Below are 22236 nucleotides of genomic sequence, written 5' to 3'. Positions count from 1 at the left end.
CTGCCAGGCCCTGTCCCTCATTCTGAAAACTTAGACAAACATTTGTAAGGTACCAGTCATTGCCAGGTGTTATGGTTTAAATTGTGTCCCCCAAAATATGTGTTGGATTCCTGACCTCTGAACCTGTGGATGTAATCCCATCTATGAATAGGGTTTTGTTTGTTATGTTAATGAGTCCATATCCATGTTACGTGTGTCTTAAACCTAGTGACTTTTGAGATATAACAAGAGCGGATTAGACACAGAGACAAGAAAGCACACATGGGGGAAAGAGAGATGCCACGTGGAGATCGCCAAGGAACTGAGGAACTCCAGGTCTACGGAAGCTGAGACAAGGATCTTCCTTCAGACCGACAGAGAGAGAGCCTTCCCCTAGAGCAGTTGCCTTGAATTCTGACTTCTAGTTTCCTAAATTGTGAGAAGATAAATTTCTATTTGTTAAGGCCACCCAATTGTGGTAATTCTGTTACAGTAGTACTGTATAGCTAAGACAGAGACCAAGAGATCTTTGTTTTCCTCGAGACTCCTAGTCAAAACATTCAGACAACTCCTCACATAAGCATCCGCCAAACACTGAGTGTTGACTGAGCCAGGACTTCTGCCAAAAGATACTGGAGGCACAGAAGCTGCCCCTGCCCTCAGGTAGCCTAGTCTGGTGGGGGGACACGGACAGGCACGTGGATGGTTTTCTGTTTGTTTGTTTGTTGTTAACACTGTTAGAGAAGGCACCAGGCTTTATTACACATAATACTGGATCGAGAGCAAAACAGGAGCAAACACGGCACCATGGACCCATAATAGCTAGACCTTGATTTGCTGTTCTAAGAACTATCTCTATGGGATCAAAGTGACAATGGCAATTTGAAAAAATAGACAGGAACCTTAGGGGGTAGTGAGTTTACTTTAAAGGGGAAGAACAACTCAGAAAAGGAGGGTGAGAATGGTTAGAGTAGTCAAAGAATGTAATCAATGTCACCGAATTGTACATGTAGAGAAGTTGAATCAGTGCACATTATGCTGTGTATATTCTCAACAACAAAATTTAAAAAAAAAAAAAAAACCTATGGAGCACAGTTCTACTCTGACACACATGGTGTTGCCATGAATAGAAGTTGACTTGATGGCAGCTGGTTTTCTTAGGCAGGATATTCCAGGGGTTTCGAGGTTAGCTCCCAGGAGCCAGACAAGGGCTAGTCCTTTCTTTGTAAAGTGCAGGATTTGAACACTTCAAGTCTGTTGCGTTCACTCTTTCCTGCACATGGACCAGCCTGAGGGAATGAGAGAAACTGATGCACAGAAACTAGAACCTGGGGTCACCTAGACCTGGGTTTGGGGCTCCTGGACCTATCCCCAGGCAAGCAAGTGGGACTTATGGGGCCACGGGTGCAGAGCCCACGGGAAATGCCAGGCATGAGAGCCCCTCAGTGTTGTCTAGAGGGCTCTGGAAAAGGTTCCTGGTCTTTCTTGTTCATTCATTCATTTGGTATTTATCAAGCTCCTACTCTATAGCAGGCCTTGTTATGGATTGAATCTTGTGCCCTGCAAAAATATGTGTTGTAAACCCTAACCTCTATAAGTGTGGATGGAGCCCTGGTGGCCCAGTGGTTAAAGTGCTAGGCTGCTAACCGAAAGATCAGCAGTTGGAACCCACCAGACAAGAAGAAAGATGTGGTCGGCTTCTGTAAAGAGTTACAGCCTTGGAAACCCTATGGGGCAGTTCCACTCTATCTTATAGGGTCAGTAGGAGTCAAAATTGACTGGGCAGCAATGGGCTTAGTTTTGGTTATACCTGTGGATGTAATCTCATTTGGGAACAGCTCTTTCTTTGTTATGTTAATGAGGCCATATCAGCGTAGGTTGTGTCTTAAACCTAATCACTTCTGAGATGTAAAAAGAGTGGATTAGGCAGAGAAGCAAGAAGCACAGATGGGGAAGACAGATGCCACATGGAGATCACCAAAGAACCCAGGAACAGAAGCTGAAAAGAAAACAAAGACCTTCTTCCAGAGTCCACAGAGAGAGAGCCTTCTCCTAGAGCCAGTGCCCTGAATTCAAACTTTTGGCCACTTAAACTAGTAGCAAATAAGTTTATATTGGATAAAGCCACCCTCTTATGGTATTTCTATTATAGCAGCACTAGGTAACTAAGAAGGAGCCCTGATGGCACAATGGTTAATTGTTGGGCTGCTAACCAAAAAGTTGGTAGTTTCAACCCACCCTGTGGCTCAGTGGTTAAAAGCTTGGCTGCTAACAGAAAAGTGGGCAGTTCAAATCCACCAGCCGCTCTTTGGAAACCATATGGACCATTCTACTCTGTCCTACAGGGTCGCTATGAATCGGAATTGACACAACAGCAACAGGTTTGATTTTTTTTGGTTAGTGGCTCTGCAGGAGAAAAGACCTGGCAATCTGCGCCTGTAAAGATTACAGCCTAGAAACCCCTATGGGGCAGTTTTACTCTGCCCTATAGGGTTGTTACGATTAGGAATTTACTGGATGGCACTCAACAATGACATTCCCCTTAAGTTCCTCTTGACTGTGATAATTTTCCAAATGGTCCTTGTAGTTTTAGGGCTTTTCCTTCCATTCTTCTTTTCTTTTATTGTGATAAAATTATACATTACTGAACATTTGCTGTTTCAACTTTTTTTTTATTGTGTAAAAATATAAGAAAAGATTTGCAGGACCAGAAGTATTTCATTCTGTTGTACCTGGGGCTGCTGTGAGTCGGAATTGACTCAAGGGCACCTAACAACAACTACAACAGTGACACTGATTACATTCTTTGATGAACATTTTTTTATGTGTACATTTTTTTTTACAGTGACATTAATGACGTTCACCTTTTTTGTTCCTTGTTTTTGATGGCCTCAACAGTGTAGAGAAGTACTGGTCAGGGATATTGTAGGATGCCCCTCTGCTGGGATTTGTCTGATGTTTTTCATCATGATTATACTGAGGTCATGGGTTTCAAGGGAGGAAAACCACAGAGGTGAAGTTCCTTTATGGGCTGAATTGTGTCCCTCAAAAAGATATGCTCAGAGTCCTAACCCGGTACTTGTGAATATGACCTTATTTGAAATAGAGTCTGCAGATGTAATTAGTTAGGATAGGTCATACTGGAGTAGGGTGGGTCCTAATCCAATATTACTGGTGTCCTTACAGGAAGAGAAGACACACAGACAGGAACAGAGGGAAGACAGACATGTGAAGATGGAGGGAGGGATTGGAGTGATGCATCTACAAGCCAAGAAATGCCAAGGATTACTAGGAACCACCAGAAACTGGAAGAAGCCAGGAAGGATCCTCCCCTAGAACCTTCAGAGAGAGCATGGCCCTGTCAACACCTTGATTTCAAACTTCTAGTCTGTAGACCTGGGAAATGTACTGGGGTGGGGGGGTTCCACATTCAATAGTACTGGACTGAGGGAGGAGAGGAAGAAGGCTCTGTGTGCCTAAGAACAAAGGGTCGCGAGAAGAGAGGAAAGAGGAACGGTGAGCACAGTGGTTCTGAGGAGAAGCAGCCTGGCGTGCTGTGTAAATAATAAGCAGGCCGCCATTTGAAGCAGGGAGGCAGAGGACGGTGGGACGGCTGGGAGGATGATGCAAACCGTGAGGGGCCTTGACGGCCAACGCAACAATCCGGTAGCCTTTGAGGAAGTGTGATCGGACTTTCATTTTGATAGGATCCCCACAGCTGCTCTGCTAAGAACAGGCCAGAGTGGGACAGTGGCAGTCACAGAGACTGGGAGGGGCTACAGGCCCAAAATGGAGGTGACTTGAACCAGAGAGGCAAAGTTGGTAGTAGGGTATATTTTTGGATATAATTTGAAGATCAAGCTAACACGATTTTGTAATGAATGTGGGGATTGAGGGAAAGAGAAGTGCATGAAGATGACGCCAGAAATTTGCCCCAGGCATGACTTCATGCAAAATGGCAGAGTAGGAAGCTCTAAAGATCCCTGTTGGTGCAGTAGTTAAGTGCTCCACTGCTAACCGAAGGTCGGTGGAGGTCAGTGGTTTGAATTGTTCATTAAATGCCTGCTGTGGGCCAGACAGTTCCCCTCTTCTGGAGCTAACCTCCTAGTTGGGGAGGATGAAGCACAAACCATATTTCTGGCCCCTCATGTGGAGGCCTCCCGCCTGGTGCTGAAGGGCCATGGCTCTGGGGTGGACAGCTGGGAGGGGGAAGGAGGCATTTGGATTCCTACCACCTGCTGGCTGTGTGATTTTGGGCCACTTGCTTAGCCTCGCTGTGCCTCAGTTTCCCCTGCTATAAAATGGGAACAATATCAGCACCTACTTCATAGGGCTCTTATGAGCCTCAAATGAGTTAACATTTAAAGCACTTAGAAAGGACACCTAGCATATGTTTGTTCAATCAATTGTTAAAAATTCCCACTTACGGACTGCAGGTCTAACTGCTTCTATGAACTACTTAATATCACTTTGCCATGAAACCAGAAGAATGGGATAGTGCCATGCTATCATTTCTGAACCCAATAGATGGCTCTTGATCAAAAAGAGGAAGAATGAGGAACGGAATTTCAAATTCTTATGGAAACCAGACTTACTGGCCTGGTTGTGACTGGGGAACTGCTGAACCTATTGCCCTGAGATAATCTTGAAACAAAAGTATCCCGTGAAGTGATCTTTGAACCAAACCACAGTTTAGGTCAACTAGTAAAGAATGTCCACCTTGAGCAGTGGGATCTTAAAGAATTATCTATATGAGATCAAACTGACAATAGTAACTCTGAAACACAGAGGAGACATTTAGGGGAGAAAGAGTCTGATTCAGTGATGGTGAACAATGTGGGCAGAGATAGCGAGAACGGTGACACAATGCAAATAGTATAACTGTCTTAGTTATCTAGTGCTGCTATAACAGAAATATCACAAGTGGATGGCTTTAATATACCGAAATTTGTTCCTTCACAGTCTAACAGACTAGAAGTCTGAACTCAGGGCACCAGCTCCCGTGGAAGGCTTTCTCTCTCTGTCAGTTGTACGGGAAGGTCCTTGTATCAATCTTGTCCTAGTCTAGGAGCTTCTGAGCCCAGGGACCCCAGGTCCAAAGGATGCGCTCCTCTCCTGGTGCCTCTTTCTTGGTGGCATGAGGTTTCCCTCTCTCTGCTCCCTTCTCTCTCCTTTAATCTCTTGTAAGATAGAACTGCCCCATAGGGTTTCCAAGGAGTGCCTGGTGGATCCGAACTGCTGACCTTTTGGTTAGCAGCTGAACTCTTAACCACTATGCCACCAGAGTTTCCCACATCATTGTACAACTGCCAAACTACATCATAACTGCCAAACCACTGAGAAGCATGGCCCAGCCAAGTTGGCACACAGTCTTAACGATCACAGAAGGTAGATATTGTCCCTCTTATTCCATCTGGGTCAGAAGCAGAAGTCCCAAATTCACCTGATTGCATTTTGTATCCCCTCCCCCAAGTTTGGGATACAGTAAATAGGTACCTGCCAGTTCTCAACACAGCCTGTGCTATGGCTAGGTGCTACCCAGCCCTCCTCTGTCCTGGACACAGAACTCAATGGTTGTATCTCCATTTATCTATTTCCAGTGAAGAAAAGTAGATTCCTTCTCCTTGTATTCAAGACTGGGGAGTCCAGTGAAGACCCAGAGGACTCATGAAGCCATTATAGTCACAGTTAAAGTTTATTATAGTGAAAGGATACAGATTAAAATTGGCAAAAAGAGGAAGTGCATAGGGCTTGATCCAGGAGAGTTCTAGCTGCAGAGCTGCCACTTGTCCTCTCCCAGTGGAATCATACATGCATGGAATATTGCCAACCAGCAAAGCTCACCCAAACCTTTGATGTCCAGAGTTTTTACTGGAGGTTGGTCATGTGCACCCATATGGCTGACCTTAATCTCCCGTCCCTCCAGAAGTCAAGCTGATACCCCGTTGCGCTAAGTCCCCACCATAAATAACATGGCTGTCATGGACATTCTAGTAGATCCAATACCTCCAGGTAAACAAAGACACTCTTATTAAACAGGACATTCCAAGGACTTAGAGGTTACTTGCCAGGAATCAGAGGCAAACAGCAAATGTGTCTTTGGGCAAGCTTAATCCTTCACTAACACACTGTCTGTCTGAGTCACGGTGACAAGCTCGGTTGTCTGAGGTAGGTCACAAGGTAAGGATCCCTTTCTCTGAGGCTTCTGTAGAGCAACTCCAGAGCCTGGTCCCGTTTGTTCTCCACTATCCTTAACAGGGTCTTGTTCATCCTCTGCCATATCTGTGCCTGCTCCACCAGCTCCTTCTCATTCTCAGTGACGACCTCATTGTCCTTCAGATCATCCAGAACCCCACCCAGGTCTCCCATCCTGGCTTGGAGTTGCCGGTGGTTCTCCTTCACAAAGGCTGCTCCTGGATGGGAGAGAGGTTTGCAGACTTAGGGAGGAACAACTCACATAACGGATTCAGGACCTACCAAAGTCATTTATCTGGGATGGGGATATTGTTGCTTGTCTTACACAAACGCATGCACAAAGTAATTAGTCCATTGACAGTGGTGCATGAATTTAGGTGCATTCAATGAATGTGACTTCCTCAATCCCTTCTCTCCCTTACAAGTTTGACAGCTTCTCCTTTCCTAGTTTTTGTTTTTCATTTAAATCCTAGACTGGATTGCTGTATATTGGTGTACGTTCATATATTCATTACTCTTAACAACACAACCAAAACATTCAAGTCGATAGATAGTCAGAAGCTGTGCATGATGCTAGAGATATGAAGATGAATTTGACAGGTTTCTTGTTCTCGAGGATTTTTTCCTAAGCTGTGCAGGAAGAAATTTAAATGAAGAGCTACCACACAGGGTAACAGAAGCCTATGGGGAAAGACATGGCATTTGTCCATCATGCAGACTGAGAGTTCATAGTGGCTCCCATACTTAATATCTTTATAATCTTGGTGAAGTCAAATCACTTCCCTGCACCTTACTTTTTTCATTAAGAGAAGAGTTAATTTTTTACTTTCAGCTGGTGTCTCTCAAACCTCTTTTTTTACAGCAATGGCAGGGATAATTAATGCCACGTCATCTGGGGCTATAATTCAAGACTGTGAAGTCTTTGGATTTATCTTGAAAAGTTCACTGGAATTTTATATTCAATATTTCCTAAATGTGAGTGAAGTTAGTGCCTCAAAAACCTTTTTCCTATCTATTCCTGCTGCCTGGATTTTTTTCCCTACCTCTCCTATTTGTCTAGCAACTTCTCATCCATCTTCTGATGTTAACATGAACTTCGCTTTTTTATTTTCTCAGAAAGCCCTTGTGACTTTCTCATTCCCTCAAGGTTGTATCAAAGGACTCTGTTATATACACTCCTAAATCCTTCTAATTTTTCCTTAGAACACGTATCACAGTTGCATTTTAAAAATCACTGTGTTGATGGTTGCCTAACATGGTGGACAAAATTCATATCACTGAGGTGTACACATGGAAATGGTTGAAGTGGCAAATGTTTTGTTATATATATTATACTACAGTAAAAAGAAATCACTATGTAACTAGTTTCATTTTAGTCACCTTGATAGACTACAAACCCCATGAGGGCAGGGTCTATGTCTATTATATGCTTCACTGTGTGCTCCGAGATACTCGGTACATGATTGTTAACTTCTGGATGTTTCCATGTTCACCCTGATGCTACTCTGTATTTCAGTTGTAGCCCAGCCAAAGTTGATTGACAAGATTAAATTAAATGGTGGATATAAAGCACACATATAAGTCCCAGAATATTTATCATACTAGATATGTCTGATAAATAGCATTTACCTACATCACCATTATCATCATCATCATCATTGCTATTATTATAAATGTCATCAAGGAGAAATGTAACAATTGCATTCAGATCACAAAGAAGGGGATGATTAGACCCTGGCGGTAAGCGGGGCTGGTAAAGTATTCACAGAAGAGTTAATATCAAAGAAGGGTTTGAAGGAGTAGGATTTTGGTTTTAGAGCCCAGATGACACCAGGCAAATAGGAAAAGAGGGGAAAACAGTGTGGCTGCTGTGCAGTGTGCATGGTGGCTGGGATGAGGAGTTGATTCAAGAGGTAGGCTGGGGCTAGCTTGTGAAAGGTCTTGCACACTGAGCTAATGAGCTTAGATTTTATCCTGCAGGCAACAGATGACATCTCTTGCTCAAGACCCCTACACATTTAGGGGGTATAGAAGCTCCCAACTATAGGGAAGTTTTTTGAATTTCCTTCATGAAATCACCTTTACCTGATTCTTAACCATACTGTTTAGTTGAGTTTGACCCCAATTGCAACTCCAGGTGTGGGACGTGATTTATTTATACTAGTCAGCCTCACTGAACCTCTTGGCAACAGGGGTGGCCAGGAAATGGACTTGTATCAATTCCAAGTCAATGTGACACCTTGATGAGCCTTCTCTTCACTGGGAGGTATCAGAAGATGCTCTCTTCTTTCTCTGGTGGTCTGTTGTGAGATGTGAGCCCTGCCTTTTAGACTATGTAGAGTCTGACAATGAAGCCAACATTATGGAAGGCAGAGTGCAGACATGGAGTAACATCATCACATGAGCCAGTGAATCAGCCTCATATAAAGTCAGTCCCACTTCTTGACCTTTCATTCAGCTGAGCCAGGATACTCCCTTTACCGTTTAAGTCAATTTAAGTTGGACTTTCTGTCATTTCCCACACTATGTTTAAACAGATACAAAGCACAATGCTGATTGCTGCCTTGTGTGATTTTTAATGTTAATATGGAGATGAGGACATCAGAAGACAGATATTTGCAGATCTGGATCCACTGCTTAGCAGATGATGGACTTTAAAAAAAAAAACATGCTGCTGTTGAGTCAATTCCAACTCACAGCAACCCTATAAGGACAGAGTAGAACTGCCTCATTGGGTTTCCAATGAGGAACTTGTGGATTCGAACTGCTGACCTTTTGGTTTTTGGCCATAGCTCTTAACTACTGCACCACCAAGGCTCCAATGATGGATGTTGGGTCCTAGGAATTTCGGATCCTTATTTTAAAGAATTTCTTTCTCTTCTACATAACAACTCCCATCATCTTAAACAATTCCCGGCTAATGTCTGGTCTTATTTTTCATAACAGCCTCCTAACTCAATTCCTCACTTCCTGTCTCATTGCCAACCACAATCAGTCAATCACAGTGTTTGGAAGAGTCAGAACACTGTTATCCACCTTTTAACAGTTCTCCCATGGTTTTTGTCTAAACTCTAAAATACTTGGACCATCCTCCTTGGACTTTCACCATCAAGCGCTTGCCTACCTCTCTAGTCTCATGTTTATAATTTATGTTCCAGGCACATTGAACTACTTATACTTCCCCAGATGCAAGATGTTTTCCCCAATAATTTGTTGTTGCATGCTCTTCTGTCTGAATATTACACCCTGTCATAGATTGATTAGTGTCCCCCCAAAACATCTGTCAATTTGGCTAGTCCGTGATTCCCAGGATTGTGTGATTGTCCACCATTTTGTCATCTGATGTGATTTTCCTGTGTGTGTTGTAAATCCTATCTCTATGATGTTAATGAGGTGGGAGTAGAAGCAGTTATGTTAATGAGGCCAGACTTAATCTATGAGATTAGGCTGTGTTTTAAGACAATCTCTTTTGAGATATAAAAGAAGCAAGCAGGGAGACTTGGGAACCTCATTACCACCAAGCAAGAAGAGCCAGGAGCACACCTCCTTTGGACCTGGTGTCCCTATGCTGAAAAGCTCCTAGACCAGGGGAAGATTGATGACAAGGACCTTCCCCTAGAGCCAACACAGAGAGAAAAGCCTTCCCCTGGAGCTGGCATCCTGAATTCGGACATCTAGCCTCCTAACTATGAGAGAATACATTTCACTTTGTTAAAGCCATCTACTTACGGGATTTCTGTTATAGCAGCACTAGATGACTGAGACACACCCTAAAATCTATGCATAAAGAAATCATACTCATTTTCTTTGTTTGTCTCTAACATTAGTCAATCTTTGTAAATAACACAGATGAAAGGAATGACCCCTCACTGAGTATATCAAACCACTCAAAGACCTCCTCAAATCAGACACATCTCTCTGGCTTTTAATAAAAACATTTCACTGACCTGAGAAAGCAGGAGGGGCTGATGCAGCACCAAGCTGGGCATCCACTAAGAAAGAAGGAAAATTGGGGGATGAGGTAAGATCAATTATATACCTTGATTATTCAAGGAATATTTTTGCATTCTATTTCCTTGCATATGGAAAAGCATACGAGTGCTTTTGTTCTACAGAATAGATTTCTGAAAGTGACTTCCTGGATCAAGGGACAGTTTTAAAATTAAATCCATATTTCCATATTACTACACAAAAAAGGTTAAGCAATTTATACCTTCTCTGCTAATTTTATCTTAATGCACATCTCCCGATAAAGCTTTATAAAAGTTCTTGCTTGCATAATATTGCCCTAGGTAATGATATATTACTTTAAAAAATGTTCATGTCTCCATCATTGTAGGTACTCAAGCAGAGGGTGGCCTTTGCAAATGATGCTGTCTTACAATTTTTGCTTTTATCCAGGGATTTGAGGACCCATGGAGGATCTTTGGCAAAGGTCTGGAAGTTACTAAACTTCCTGAAATTATGTTTATGATGTTGAGTTTGTGTGAATAAATAAAACATTTTACCATAATTTTCATCAGATTATCTAAAGGAATACAACATTCCAAAATCAGGATTTCTGACTACAGATGACATTATAAAGTTGTGCAGGAGATGAAAGTAAATGGTCTTTACATTCCTTCTGACTCTTATAATTAGTATCTCCTGTTCTTTACCCCAAGCAGCCCTGGTGACACAGTGACTAAAGTGTTGGCCGATAATGCAAAAGTCAGTGGTTCAAACCCACCAACCCCTCCATAGGAGAAACATGTGGTAGTTTGCTTCTGTAAAGATTAAGGACTTGGAAATCCTATAGGGCAGTTCTACTCAGAATTGACTGGACAGCAATGGATTTGGTTTTGGTTTTGTTCTTTCCTCCCTAGGTATGAGAGTCCCTATTCTCCATCTGAACAGCTATCCCCCTCCCAGGCACACTGGCACATTTCACTCCCTAGAGATGAACCATTGCTGCTGTCTTTATTTCACTCTCATTAAATATAAGCTCTCCCACACATCTGTCAGTTTTTTGTACTGGGGGGGCACGAGTGTTACTGTGGTGCTGAAAGCTATGCCACTGGTATTAAAATATCGGCAGGGTCACCCATGGTGGATAGGTTTCAGCTGAGCTTCCAGACTAAGACAGACTAGGAAGAAGGACCTGGCAGTCTACTTCTGAAAAGAATTAGTCACTAAAACTTTATGAATAGCAGCAGAATATTTTCTGATACAGTGCCAGAAGACGAGCACCTCAGGTTGGAAGACGCTCAAAACACAACTGGGGAAGAGCTGCCTCCTCAAAATAGAGTCAACCTTAATGACATGAATGAAGTCAAGCTTTCAGGACCTTCATTTGCTCATGTGGCAAGACTCAAAATTAAAAGAAACAGCTGCAAACATCCATTCATAATTGGAATGGGGAATGTATGAAGTATGAATCTAGGAAAACTGGAAATTGTCAAAACTGAAATGGAATACATAAACATTGATATCCTAGGTGTAAGTGAGCTGAAATGTACTGGTACTGGCCATTTTGAATCAGACAATCATATGGTCTACGATGCTGGAAATGACAACTTGAAGAGGAATGGCGTTGCACTGATTATCAAAAAGAACATTTCAAGATCTATCCTGAGGTACAATGCTGTCAGTGATAGGATAATATCCATAGCCTACAAGGAAGGCCAGTTAATACAACTATTATTCAAATTTATGCACCAACCACTAAGCCCAAAGATGAAGAAATTGAAGATTTTTACCAGCTTCTGCAGTCTGAAATTGATCGAACATGCAATCGGGATGCATTGATAATTACTGGTGATTGGAATGCAAAAGTTGGATACCGAAGAAGGAGCGGTAGTTGGACAATACAGAGATAGCAGGATAGAATTTTGCAAGACCAACAACTTCTTCATTACAAATACCTTTTTTCAACAACGTAAACGGCAACAGTACACCTGGAGGAAAACCTGGTGGTGTAGTAGGTAAGAGCTACGGCTGCTAACCAAGAAATCAGCAGTTCGAATACACCAGGAGCTCCTTGGAAGCCGTATGAGGCAGTTCTACTCTGTCCTATAGGGCCGCTATGAGTTAGAATCGACTCCATGGCAACGAGTTTGGTTTTTTTCTTTTTATACACTTGGACCTTACCAGATGGAATACACAGGAATCAAATCGACTACATCTGTGGAAGAGACATTGGAAAAGCTCAATATCATCAGTCAGAACAAGGCCAGGAGCCAACTGCGGAACAGACCATCAATTGCTCATAGGCAAGTTCGAGTTGAAGCTGAAGAAAATTAGAACAAGCCTACGAGAGCCAAAGTACTACCTTGAGTATATCCCACCTGAATTTAAGGATCATCTCAGGAGTAGATTTGACATGTTGAACACTAATGACCTAAGACCAGACAAGCTGTGCAAGGACATCATATATGAAGAAAGCAAGAGGTCATTAAAAAGATAGGAAAGAAAGAAAAGACCAAAATGGATGACAGAAGAGACTCTGAAACTTGCTTCTGAACGTCGAATAGCTAAAGCAAATGGAAGAAATGATGAACTAAAGAGCTGAATAGATTTCAAAGGGGGGCTCGAGAAGACAAAGTAAAGTATTTTAATGACATGTGCAAAGACCTGGAGTTAGAAAACCCAAAGAGAAGAACATGCTTGGCATTTGTCAAGCTGAAAGAGCTGAATAAAAATTTCAAGCCTTGAGTTGCAATATTGAAGGAGTCTGCAGGGAAAATATTAAACAAGGAAGGAAGCATCAAAAGAAGATGGAAGCAATACAGAGTCAGTATACCAAAAAGAATTGGTCGATGTTCAGCCATTTCAGGAGGTAGCATATGATCAAGAACCAATGGTACTGGAGGAAGAGGTCCAAGCTGCACTGAAGGCATTGGTGAAAAACAAGGCTCCAGGAATTGACGAAATACCAATTGAGATGTTTCAACAAACAGGTGCAGTGCTGGAAGTGCTCACTTGCCTATGCCAAGAAATTTGGAAGACAGCTACCTGGCCAACCGACTGGAAGAGATCCATATTTATGCCTATTCCGAAGAAAGGTGATCCAACTGAATGCAGAAATTATCAAACATCATTAATATTACACGCAAGTAAAATTTTACTGAAGATCACTGAAAAGTGGCTACAGCAGTATATCGACAGGGAAATGCCAGAAATTCAAGCCAGATTCAGAAGAGGATGTGGAACCAGGGATATCATTGCTGATGTCAGATGGATCCTGGCTGAAAGCAGAGAATACCAGAAAGATGTTTACCTGTGTTTTATTGACCATGCAAAGACATTCGACTGTATGGATCATAACAAGTTACGGGTAACATTGTGAAGAATGGAAATTCCAGAACACATAATTGTGCTCATAAGGAACCTGTACATAGATCAAGAGGCAGTCGTTCAAACAGAACAAGGGGATAATGCATGGTTTAAAGTTGGGAAAGGTGTGCGTCAGGGTTGTATCCTTTCACCATACTTATTCAATCTGTATACTGAGCAAATAATCCAAGAAGCTGGACTATATGAAGAAGAATGTGGCATCAGGATTGGAGGATGACTCATTAACAACTTGCATTATGCAGATGACTTAATCTAGCTTGCTGAAAGTGAAGAGGACTTGAAGCACTTACTGATGAAAATCAAAGACTACAGCCTTCAGTATGGATTACACCTCAACATGAAGAAAACAAAAATCTTCACAACTGAACCAATAAGCAATATCATGATAAACGGAGAAAAGATAGAAGTTGTCAAGGATTTCATTTTACTTGGATCCACAATCAATGCCCATGGAAGCAGTCAAGAAATCAAATGACATATCGCTTTGGGCAAATCTGCTGCAAAAGATCTCTTTAAAGTGTTGAACAGCAAAGATGTCACCTTGAAGACTAAGGTGTGCCTGATCCAAGTCATGGTGTTTTCAATCACCTCACATGCAGGCAAAAGCTGGACAATGAATAAAGAAGATCAAAGAAGAATTGATGCCTTTGAATTGTGGTGTTGGCAAAGAATATACCACGGACTTCCAAAAGAACAAACAAATCTGTCTTGGAAGAAGTACAGACAGAATGCTCCTTAGAAGCAAGGATGGCAAGACTCCGTCTCACATACTTTGGACATGTTATCAGGAGGGATCAGTCCCTGGAGAAGGACATCATGCTTGGTAAAGTAGAGGATCAGTGAAAAAGAGGAAGACCCTCAACAAGATGGATTGACACAGTGGCTGCAACAATGGGCTCAAGCATAACAAGGATTGTGATGATGGCAGAGGACTTGGGCATTGTTTCGTTCTGTTGCACATAGGGTTGCTATGAGTTGGAACAAAATGGACAGCAACAACAACAAATATAAACTGACAGTGGATTTATTTTCCTCTCTGGGATGGGACCAGAAAGAGACAATCTTCTTTGATCCACTTTACTACACCCAAGGATTGAGGGGCATGGCTTTTCCTTCTCAAAAAAATCCATCCTCATTCTTTTACCTACCTGGTTTTACCAAAGTCTCCCAGACCATACTCCCAAGTCTTTTGTCAGTAATTTTCAGTTGGATTGGTTCCTTCATCTGCCCAGCATAGATTTTAGAGAAAGGTTGGATCTCTCCAGGACTCCTGTAGGATAATTCAACTCCGAGAGAAAATATACCACTTATAATAAGGTAGTGGAGGGTGGAAAAGACTGGTTGCCTAGAACAAACAAGCCAGTGGAACTTAACCCGTGTTTTCTGCATGCAGCCAATGGCTGTTTGAAGGCTAAAAGGACACAGAGAGGTCAACATGTTTTTACATTCACAATTTCAGGAAATATAATTATTACATGAATGGAAAAGTAGCCTTGGACTCAACTGCACATGGTCAGAGAAAAAATTGTCTGAGCTACTCACTGAATTCAAACTATTAAGTTCTTGAGGCCTTCATTAATGACGTTAGCAGATCAGAATCGGAGGCTGTTCGAAGAAGCAAGAGTCCTGTCAAGGGAACTTCATCAGTCCTCACTGAGCCTAACTGAGAATACCAAGGGTCATTTCAGATCACTCTGCTCTGCACCCTACTCCCTTAGGATTCCTAGGGACTGTTGCCATGGGGGAATTGGCACTAACTTCCTGGCCAGGACAGAATGAAGAAAAGCTTGATTGAAGCAAGTTTAGTTCATTTTGGAGACAAGCCTCACAATTCTTGGAAAATAATAATAATAATATTAAAAAAAACATCGGCAGAGGTGGAATAATTGGTTCTCAGTCTTTCAGATGGAAGATGATTCTGAGGAGCATTTACCTTGCTCAAGATTATTTATCACCTCATGTTAATCTTTTCCATTTCATTGCTCATGTTTACAATATTCTTCCCTCACAGGAATACACTGTGTCTGACTCATCTCTGTATCACCAGTGGTTATGGCAAGACCTGCAACAGCCAAGGATGTATCTTGCCTAGAGGACAACCAAGTGTCTGAGAGCAGTTCTGGCTTTGCATTCATTAATTCAGAGTTTTTGTTTGATTGTTTGTTTTGTTTTTATTTTATTTATTTCATTGTTGTTGAGAATATACACAGCAAAACATACACCAATTCAACAGTTTCTAGGTACACAATTCAGTGATACCAATTACATTCTTTGGGTTGTGCAACCATTCTCACCCTCCTTTTCTGAGTTGTTCCTCCCCCATTAACATAAACTCACTGCCTCCTAAGTTTCCTATCTAATCTTTCAAGTTGCTGTTGTCACTTTGATCCTATATAGATAGATCTTAAAAGAACACAATGCTCAAGGCAGACATTCTTTACTAGTTAGGTTAAACTATTGTTTGGTTTTAAGAAGACTTCAGGGGATATTTTTGGTTTAAGGTTTAAAGATTATCTCAGGGCAATAGTTTCAGGGTTTCTTCCACCCTCCATGGCTCCAGAAAGTCTAGAGTCCGTGACAATTTGAAATTCTGTTCCACATTTCCCCCCTTTTTATCAGGATTCTTCTATAGACTCTTTGATCAAAATGTTTGGTAATGGGAGCTGGGCACCATCCAGTCTTCTGGTCTCATGGCAAAGGAGTCAGTTGTTCATGGAGGTAATTAGCTTCATGTTCCATTTCCTCCTCCTATTCCTGGCTCTCCTTCTTTCTCTGTTGCTCCAGGCAAATAGGGATCAAGTGCTGTGCCCTGGACAATTCAGAGTTTTTAAAGGAAATTGGAAGTATAAGCAGACGAAGAAGAGGCACTTTATTATGCTCTTATGATGTAGCATACTTAAAAAAAGAGCACTAAATTGATGTTTGCAATTGGTTTTACAACTTGTTGTCTGTGTGACTTTGGGAAAAATAGTTTTTGTACTTTATCCTTTGTGTCCAAAAAGGAAAAATGATAATATAGACACTTAATCCTCTTGATTTTGCCAACCCTGAGTCTTTCTCTTTGTCTTTGTGAACCTATAATAGAAAGAAAGAAAAAAACATTGATACAAAAACAATAAAATGGATCAATCACTTTTAATGAAAGAATTTAAAACTGATTGCAATTTGTCTTTTTCCATTCAAACTGTAAAACAAATAAATTTTGATACTTTATTCTATAGATCATATAATGAGTTGGACAATCTCATTCTCACTATTGGAAATTATGTTGTACAGAATCTTTGGAGATCTATTTGGAAATACTCTAGCTTTAAATTGGTTAATACCCCTTGAATCAGTAATTTCACTTAGGGTAGTATAGCCCCCACAGGTATAGTGTAAAACTGTATGTGTGGGAATATCTGTTGTCAGGGCACCTATAATGAGAAATTGTTGTTGTTGTTGTTAGAAGCAACTAAATGCTAAATATCACCACCCATCTGTTGCTTTGTGGTACTGTGGTGGCTTGTGTGTTGATGTGATGCTGGAAGATATGCCACCAGTATTTCAAATACCAGGAGTTTCACCCATGATAGACAGGTTTCAGTGGAGCTTCCAGACTTAAGACATACTAGGAAGAAAGTCCTGTTCAGTCTACTTCTGAATATTAGCCAATGAAAACCTTTTGGATCACAACAGAACATCGTCTGACTTACTTGCTTTGGATACATCATCAGGAGGTATCGCTGGTGGAGGATATCATAGTTGGTGAAGTAGAGGGCCAGTGGGGGTGAGGGAGACCCTCGGTGAGATGTATTAGCACAATAGTTGCAACAATGGACACTAACAAGACAGCAATTGTGAGGATGACAGTGGATAGGGAACTGTTTTGTTTTATTGTACATAAGATCACCATGAGTTGGAGCTGACTTGATGGCATCTGTCTATCTATCTAAATGATGGATAGTAGTGGAGTGCTTAAGTTTGAAGATTTTAGCTACATGGCATATTATACCCTGTTAAAATAATATGTAGGAATAATTTTAATTATACAGAACATATATAACAATCTTAAGTGAAAAAAATGCATAAAATTAAATTTATAGTATAAAATCAGTTCCTCATTCACTTACTTTAACATATACACAGGAAGTGCTGTCCTTGGGCAAGATGTCAGGCCTGGAAATAACAATGCCAGGCAAACTGAACTTCCAGTTATAAAAAAAGGAACTAACTATGTATAATTATAACCACAAAATAAATACACCAAAGGCCAAAATGTTAACTCTGCTTATGTTAGTGTCTTGGAAACATGTAGCATGATTAATAGTATGTGCCACTGCAGTGTGGTGAATTACTTAATATGGCCTTTCTAGTCGTAGTCTTTGTAACTCTCACCAAATAACCGGGTGGGACTATGCAAATGAGGTGCTGTGGCCCACCAAGGAGATTGGACAGTTTTCTAATAATGTAAATAAGGTTCATGGCACCATTGTGGGATTGGGGCCATGCAAATAAGGTGTATGGAACCTTAGCAAGGGCATTGGTCAGTTTTGTCATCCCATTAGTCTTAAAATGAGTCATCCCTGAGGTGGACAGGGGGACTTACTACCACCAAGAAGAGATGGGAGCAATGCCCTTCCTTTGGACAAGCAGTCCCTGTGCTGGGAATCTCCTAGACCCAGGAGAGAGAAAGAAAGAAAGCTGTAACACGGAAGCCAGCAAGAGACGATGGTGAGAAGCAGCAGCAGAGAAATGGCAGCAGCAGAGGCAGCAAAACCAGGAGACTGGCAGGAAACTGTATGGTGGGCTTCCTGGCTGATGCAGCAAGAAAGCTGAGCGCTTTCGGACAGGAGGCTTGCTGGCAGAGCGGGGTGCCTCTGGGCACCTGGCGAAGCTAGGCTCACTGACCCACAGAGCTAAAAGTTGTAACATTTGCCCAAGAATGCCCTGAGCAGGGCCCAGCAGCAGAAGGCCACAAGAAAGGCCCAACGGCAGAGGGGGAGAAGAAGTTCTCCTGATTAAGCTGTATTCTGTATTGTGTATAGAAGCTGTACTCTGAGTTGTTCCTGTTACTTCTAAGTTGATCCTGATCCCGAGTTGTATTCTGTTACTTCTTCAATAAACCCCATAATCGTGAGTATCATCTGTGAGTTCTGGCTGGCCATTGCAATGAATTATCAAACCCAGCAGAGAAGTAGAGAGTGCTGTGGGAGGGACAGCTGGTGTCAGAATTTGTAAAAAGTTTGGTGAGATATGTGTGTCTTATCTCCACCTCTTGGGAATCAACCTTGTGGGGTTCGGTAATGTTTCTCCTTCCTTCTTATGAAGTTAGAGGAGGTCAAACAATGTCCCCACCATGCCATTTTTACAGTCTCTGTTTTCAGTTTTTGAAAGGGGCATATTTGATATTAATAATGAAAAATACTGCATTTTCCCAAGATTCTACTGTTTGTTTTGAAAGTACAATGTATAGTGAAACCTGCTGAATTAAGTTCAGATTCTACTGGCTTTGGGAACTATTTCCAGGTGTGCACATACAGACACAATGTAACGGGAACCAAAGTTCAGGGGTTCCACTGGAGGTGAGGTCTGCAGATGCACACCATGGAATCTGTCTTCCTCTTCATCTGTTGCCTAAGACACATAGAAATTAGAAAGGAAAAAAAAGTAAATAAGCAAAAAGAGTGGCATAAATAATTATAATTTTTTAAAGTAGAATGTACAATATGATTCAAGTGTGTGTGTGTGTGTGTGTGTGTCTTAATTCAGCTATGATCAATTTTAAACATGATGATGAAATCTCTGTATCTTACTCCTTCTGAAAACCCCCCAAAGAATCCTCCCCCTTTCTCCTTTCTTTGAGAGTCAAAAAAGGGAATCTCAGTTTTCAGTAGAACTGAATTTCTGTCACAGATTGTTGCCTATGGCACAATGATAAGTGCACGTTAAATGGACATCATGGAGGGTGATTTATGCTTCTCTTAAAGCTGTTCATGTCCTTTCTGTTTGATAAGGAGCTGGGAAGACCAAGGTGATCACCTGGAAAGATAATCCTCATCTTCTTATAACAAAAAAATCAGTCGGCCTTACCTTTGCTAGCACATCATCACTGGAGATAAGGTATCTTCATCTTCAGGATGAGGATGATAATAGATCAGTGTGGTGGAAGTGATGGGAACTGACAGTCGGGTACCATTGGTGATCCACAGCAGGATTCCCATAAGAGAGAAGCCCGGGGCTCTCTAGAGCAGCGTAGAAAGTCTCTTCTGGGGTTGGCTGCTCCAGGACCATCCCTTCATCTTTAAAATGGGCAACTTGGAACCAGGAGATAACAACCTCATCTCCTGTAAGAGAATCACAGTGACAATTGTACAAAATGTTGCTCAATAATTCCCACTGCCTGCTCTCTCCCCACATTGCCTTGAAGGGAGATGAAGTTGGGGAGGTGGATTTTGGCTATGGCCTCCTCAGGTTCTGCTGTGATGTCAAACAAAGGAGCTGCCACCATCCAGTGCTCATCTTGCTGCAGGGCCAGGTCCAGGTGCTGACCCCAAGACTCAGACGAAATTGTCACAGTCACTGCCTCTCTGACACCAAAGCCCTGGCCTGTGGCTGGCCACAGATACCAGCCAGGTGTGGGGAAGTGGACACGGAAAGAACCAGAAGAGATCACCATGATGGGAGAGCCACCAAGACTCTAAATCAAATCACATTGTGTAGAGCGGTGTAGTATTTGGTGTTAGGAAAGGGTTCAAGACCCATCTACAACTTTAGAAAAAGCTGAGAATTTAATTACGCTCTCCGAGCCCCAATTTCTCTGTATTCTATTGTGGGCAAAGAACTTGGTTTTGCCCTTAGACTCTGGTTTCTGAAAATATTCCCAGCAATCAAGATGCCTTTGTTTTACAAAACAGTTGAGCAAGGAGGGGCTGCACAGGCCCTACATAGGGCAAATTAACTTCAGGAAGGGAGGGGGACCTAATGCAGTCATGCATATTCATTGATTGGATCTATATCGTAACTATGCACCTAGGCCAAGTCATGCATATTGGTTGAGGGACCCAGGACCTTGGAGTGCTCTGTTTGAGGTCTTCTAGATTGGTGAGACCATCCATGCACAGAAGAAGGAGCAGCATGTCCTTGGGGACATGGAGGCCCTGTGCAGGAATTCCCCCAAACCTTGCCTGATGTGTCTCTTAGTTTGCGTCCTTTCTGGTTATAATAAATGGGTAACTGTAAGTATAGGTTAACAGTCTCCATGAATTTTGTGAGCTGTTCTGGAGAATTAGTAGAGCTCTGGTGGGGCAGTGGTTAAGCACTTGGCTGCTAACTGAAAGGTTAGGGGTTTGAATCCATCAGCTACTCCTTGGGAGAAAGATGTGGCAGTCTGTTTCCATAAGATTACAGCCTTGGAAACCCTTTGGGGAAGTTCTACTCTGTCCTATAAGGTCACTATGAGTTGGACTTCACTTTTTTTCTAGAGAATTAATAAACCCACAGAGGCAATGAGTCAGCAGGGGTTGGCAGTACAGACTTGGTTGTGTCGACTCTGGGTGGCTGGGTAATAGAGAAAGGCTGCAAGGGCAGGTGATGAAGAAGGATAGAGTTCTTCTAGCTTGTGACCTAGTCCTAAGGGATGAGAGAGAGTGACCTCAGTTGGTCTAAAGTGCAGGAAGTTGTGCAGACTACAGAGCCTATGGCTGCTCCCTGATGACCTCCACTCACGTGGCCAGGGATGCTTTGCCCCAGCTCAGGATAGCCAGGGATGAGGCCTGATGTAACACTGGGTGGTTGAGGTCAGAGAGAGGAATTGCCATGGAAGTGGCTGGCAACAAGGAGTGGAAATGTGGGAAGGTGAGACCTGGATCCACTTTTAGCTGTAAATTGGATTCATGCTGAACCTTGCTAAGCAGTTAGTGATAAAGGTGAGTGTCTTAGTTATCTAGTGCTTCTATAACAGAAACAAGTAGGTGGCTTTAACAAACAGAAATTTATTTTCTCACGGTAGGAGGCCAGAAGTCTGAATTCAGGGTGCTGGCTCTAGGGAAAGGCTTTCTCTCTCTGTCTGCTCTGGAAGAAGGTCCTTGGCTCTTCTGAGGTTCTGTTCCTCATCGATCTTCATGTGACTTGACAGCTATCTTCCCCCATCTCTGCTTGCTTGCTTAATCTGTTTATATCTCAAAAGAGATTGATTTAAGACACACTTTACACTAATACTTCCTCATTAACATAACAAAGAAAACCCATACCCAAATGAGATTGTAACAACAAGTATAGAGGTTAAGATTTACAACACATATTTTGGGGGGAGAATGGGAATTATCAGAACACTTAATTGTGCCCATGAGGAATCTGTACATGGATCAAGAGGCAGTGGTTCGAACAGAACAAGGGGATGCTGCATGGTTTAAAGTTAGGAAAGTTGTGCATCAGGGTTGTATACTTTCACCATACCTATTCAATCTGTATGCTGAGCAAATAATCTGAGAAGTGGGACTATATGAAGAAGAATGGGGCATCAGGATTGGAGAAGGACTCATTAACAACCTACGTTATACAGATGACACAATCTTCCTTGCTGAAAGTGAAGAGGACTTGAAGCTCTTAATGATGAAGATCAAAGACCACAGCCTTCAGTATGGTTTACACCTCAACATAAAGAAAACAAAAATCCTCACAACTGGACCAATAAGCAAATCATGATGAACGGAGAAAAGATTGAAGTTGTCAAGGATTTCATTTTAC

General features: G+C 42.1%; 1 protein-coding gene across 1 annotated transcript; it reads right to left on the bottom strand.

The window, feature by feature from the left end:
• Positions 1–6120: 6120 nt before the first annotated feature.
• On the bottom strand, positions 6121–20167 carry LOC105756562 (caspase recruitment domain-containing protein 8-like). The gene is given in 8 exon segments (XM_012557038.1): positions 6121–6392; positions 10122–10166; positions 14658–14795; positions 18996–19125; positions 19582–19619; positions 19622–19727; positions 19729–19835; positions 19912–20167. Coding segments are annotated over 8 exon segments (1092 nt in total).
• Between the last annotated feature and the right edge of the window lie 2069 nt (positions 20168–22236).

This window comes from Trichechus manatus, unplaced genomic scaffold (assembly GCF_000243295.1).
Source record: "Trichechus manatus latirostris isolate Lorelei unplaced genomic scaffold, TriManLat1.0 scaffold00087, whole genome shotgun sequence".
NCBI lineage: Eukaryota > Metazoa > Chordata > Mammalia > Sirenia > Trichechidae > Trichechus > Trichechus manatus.
This window is presented reverse-complemented; position numbering and strand designations above follow the sequence as displayed.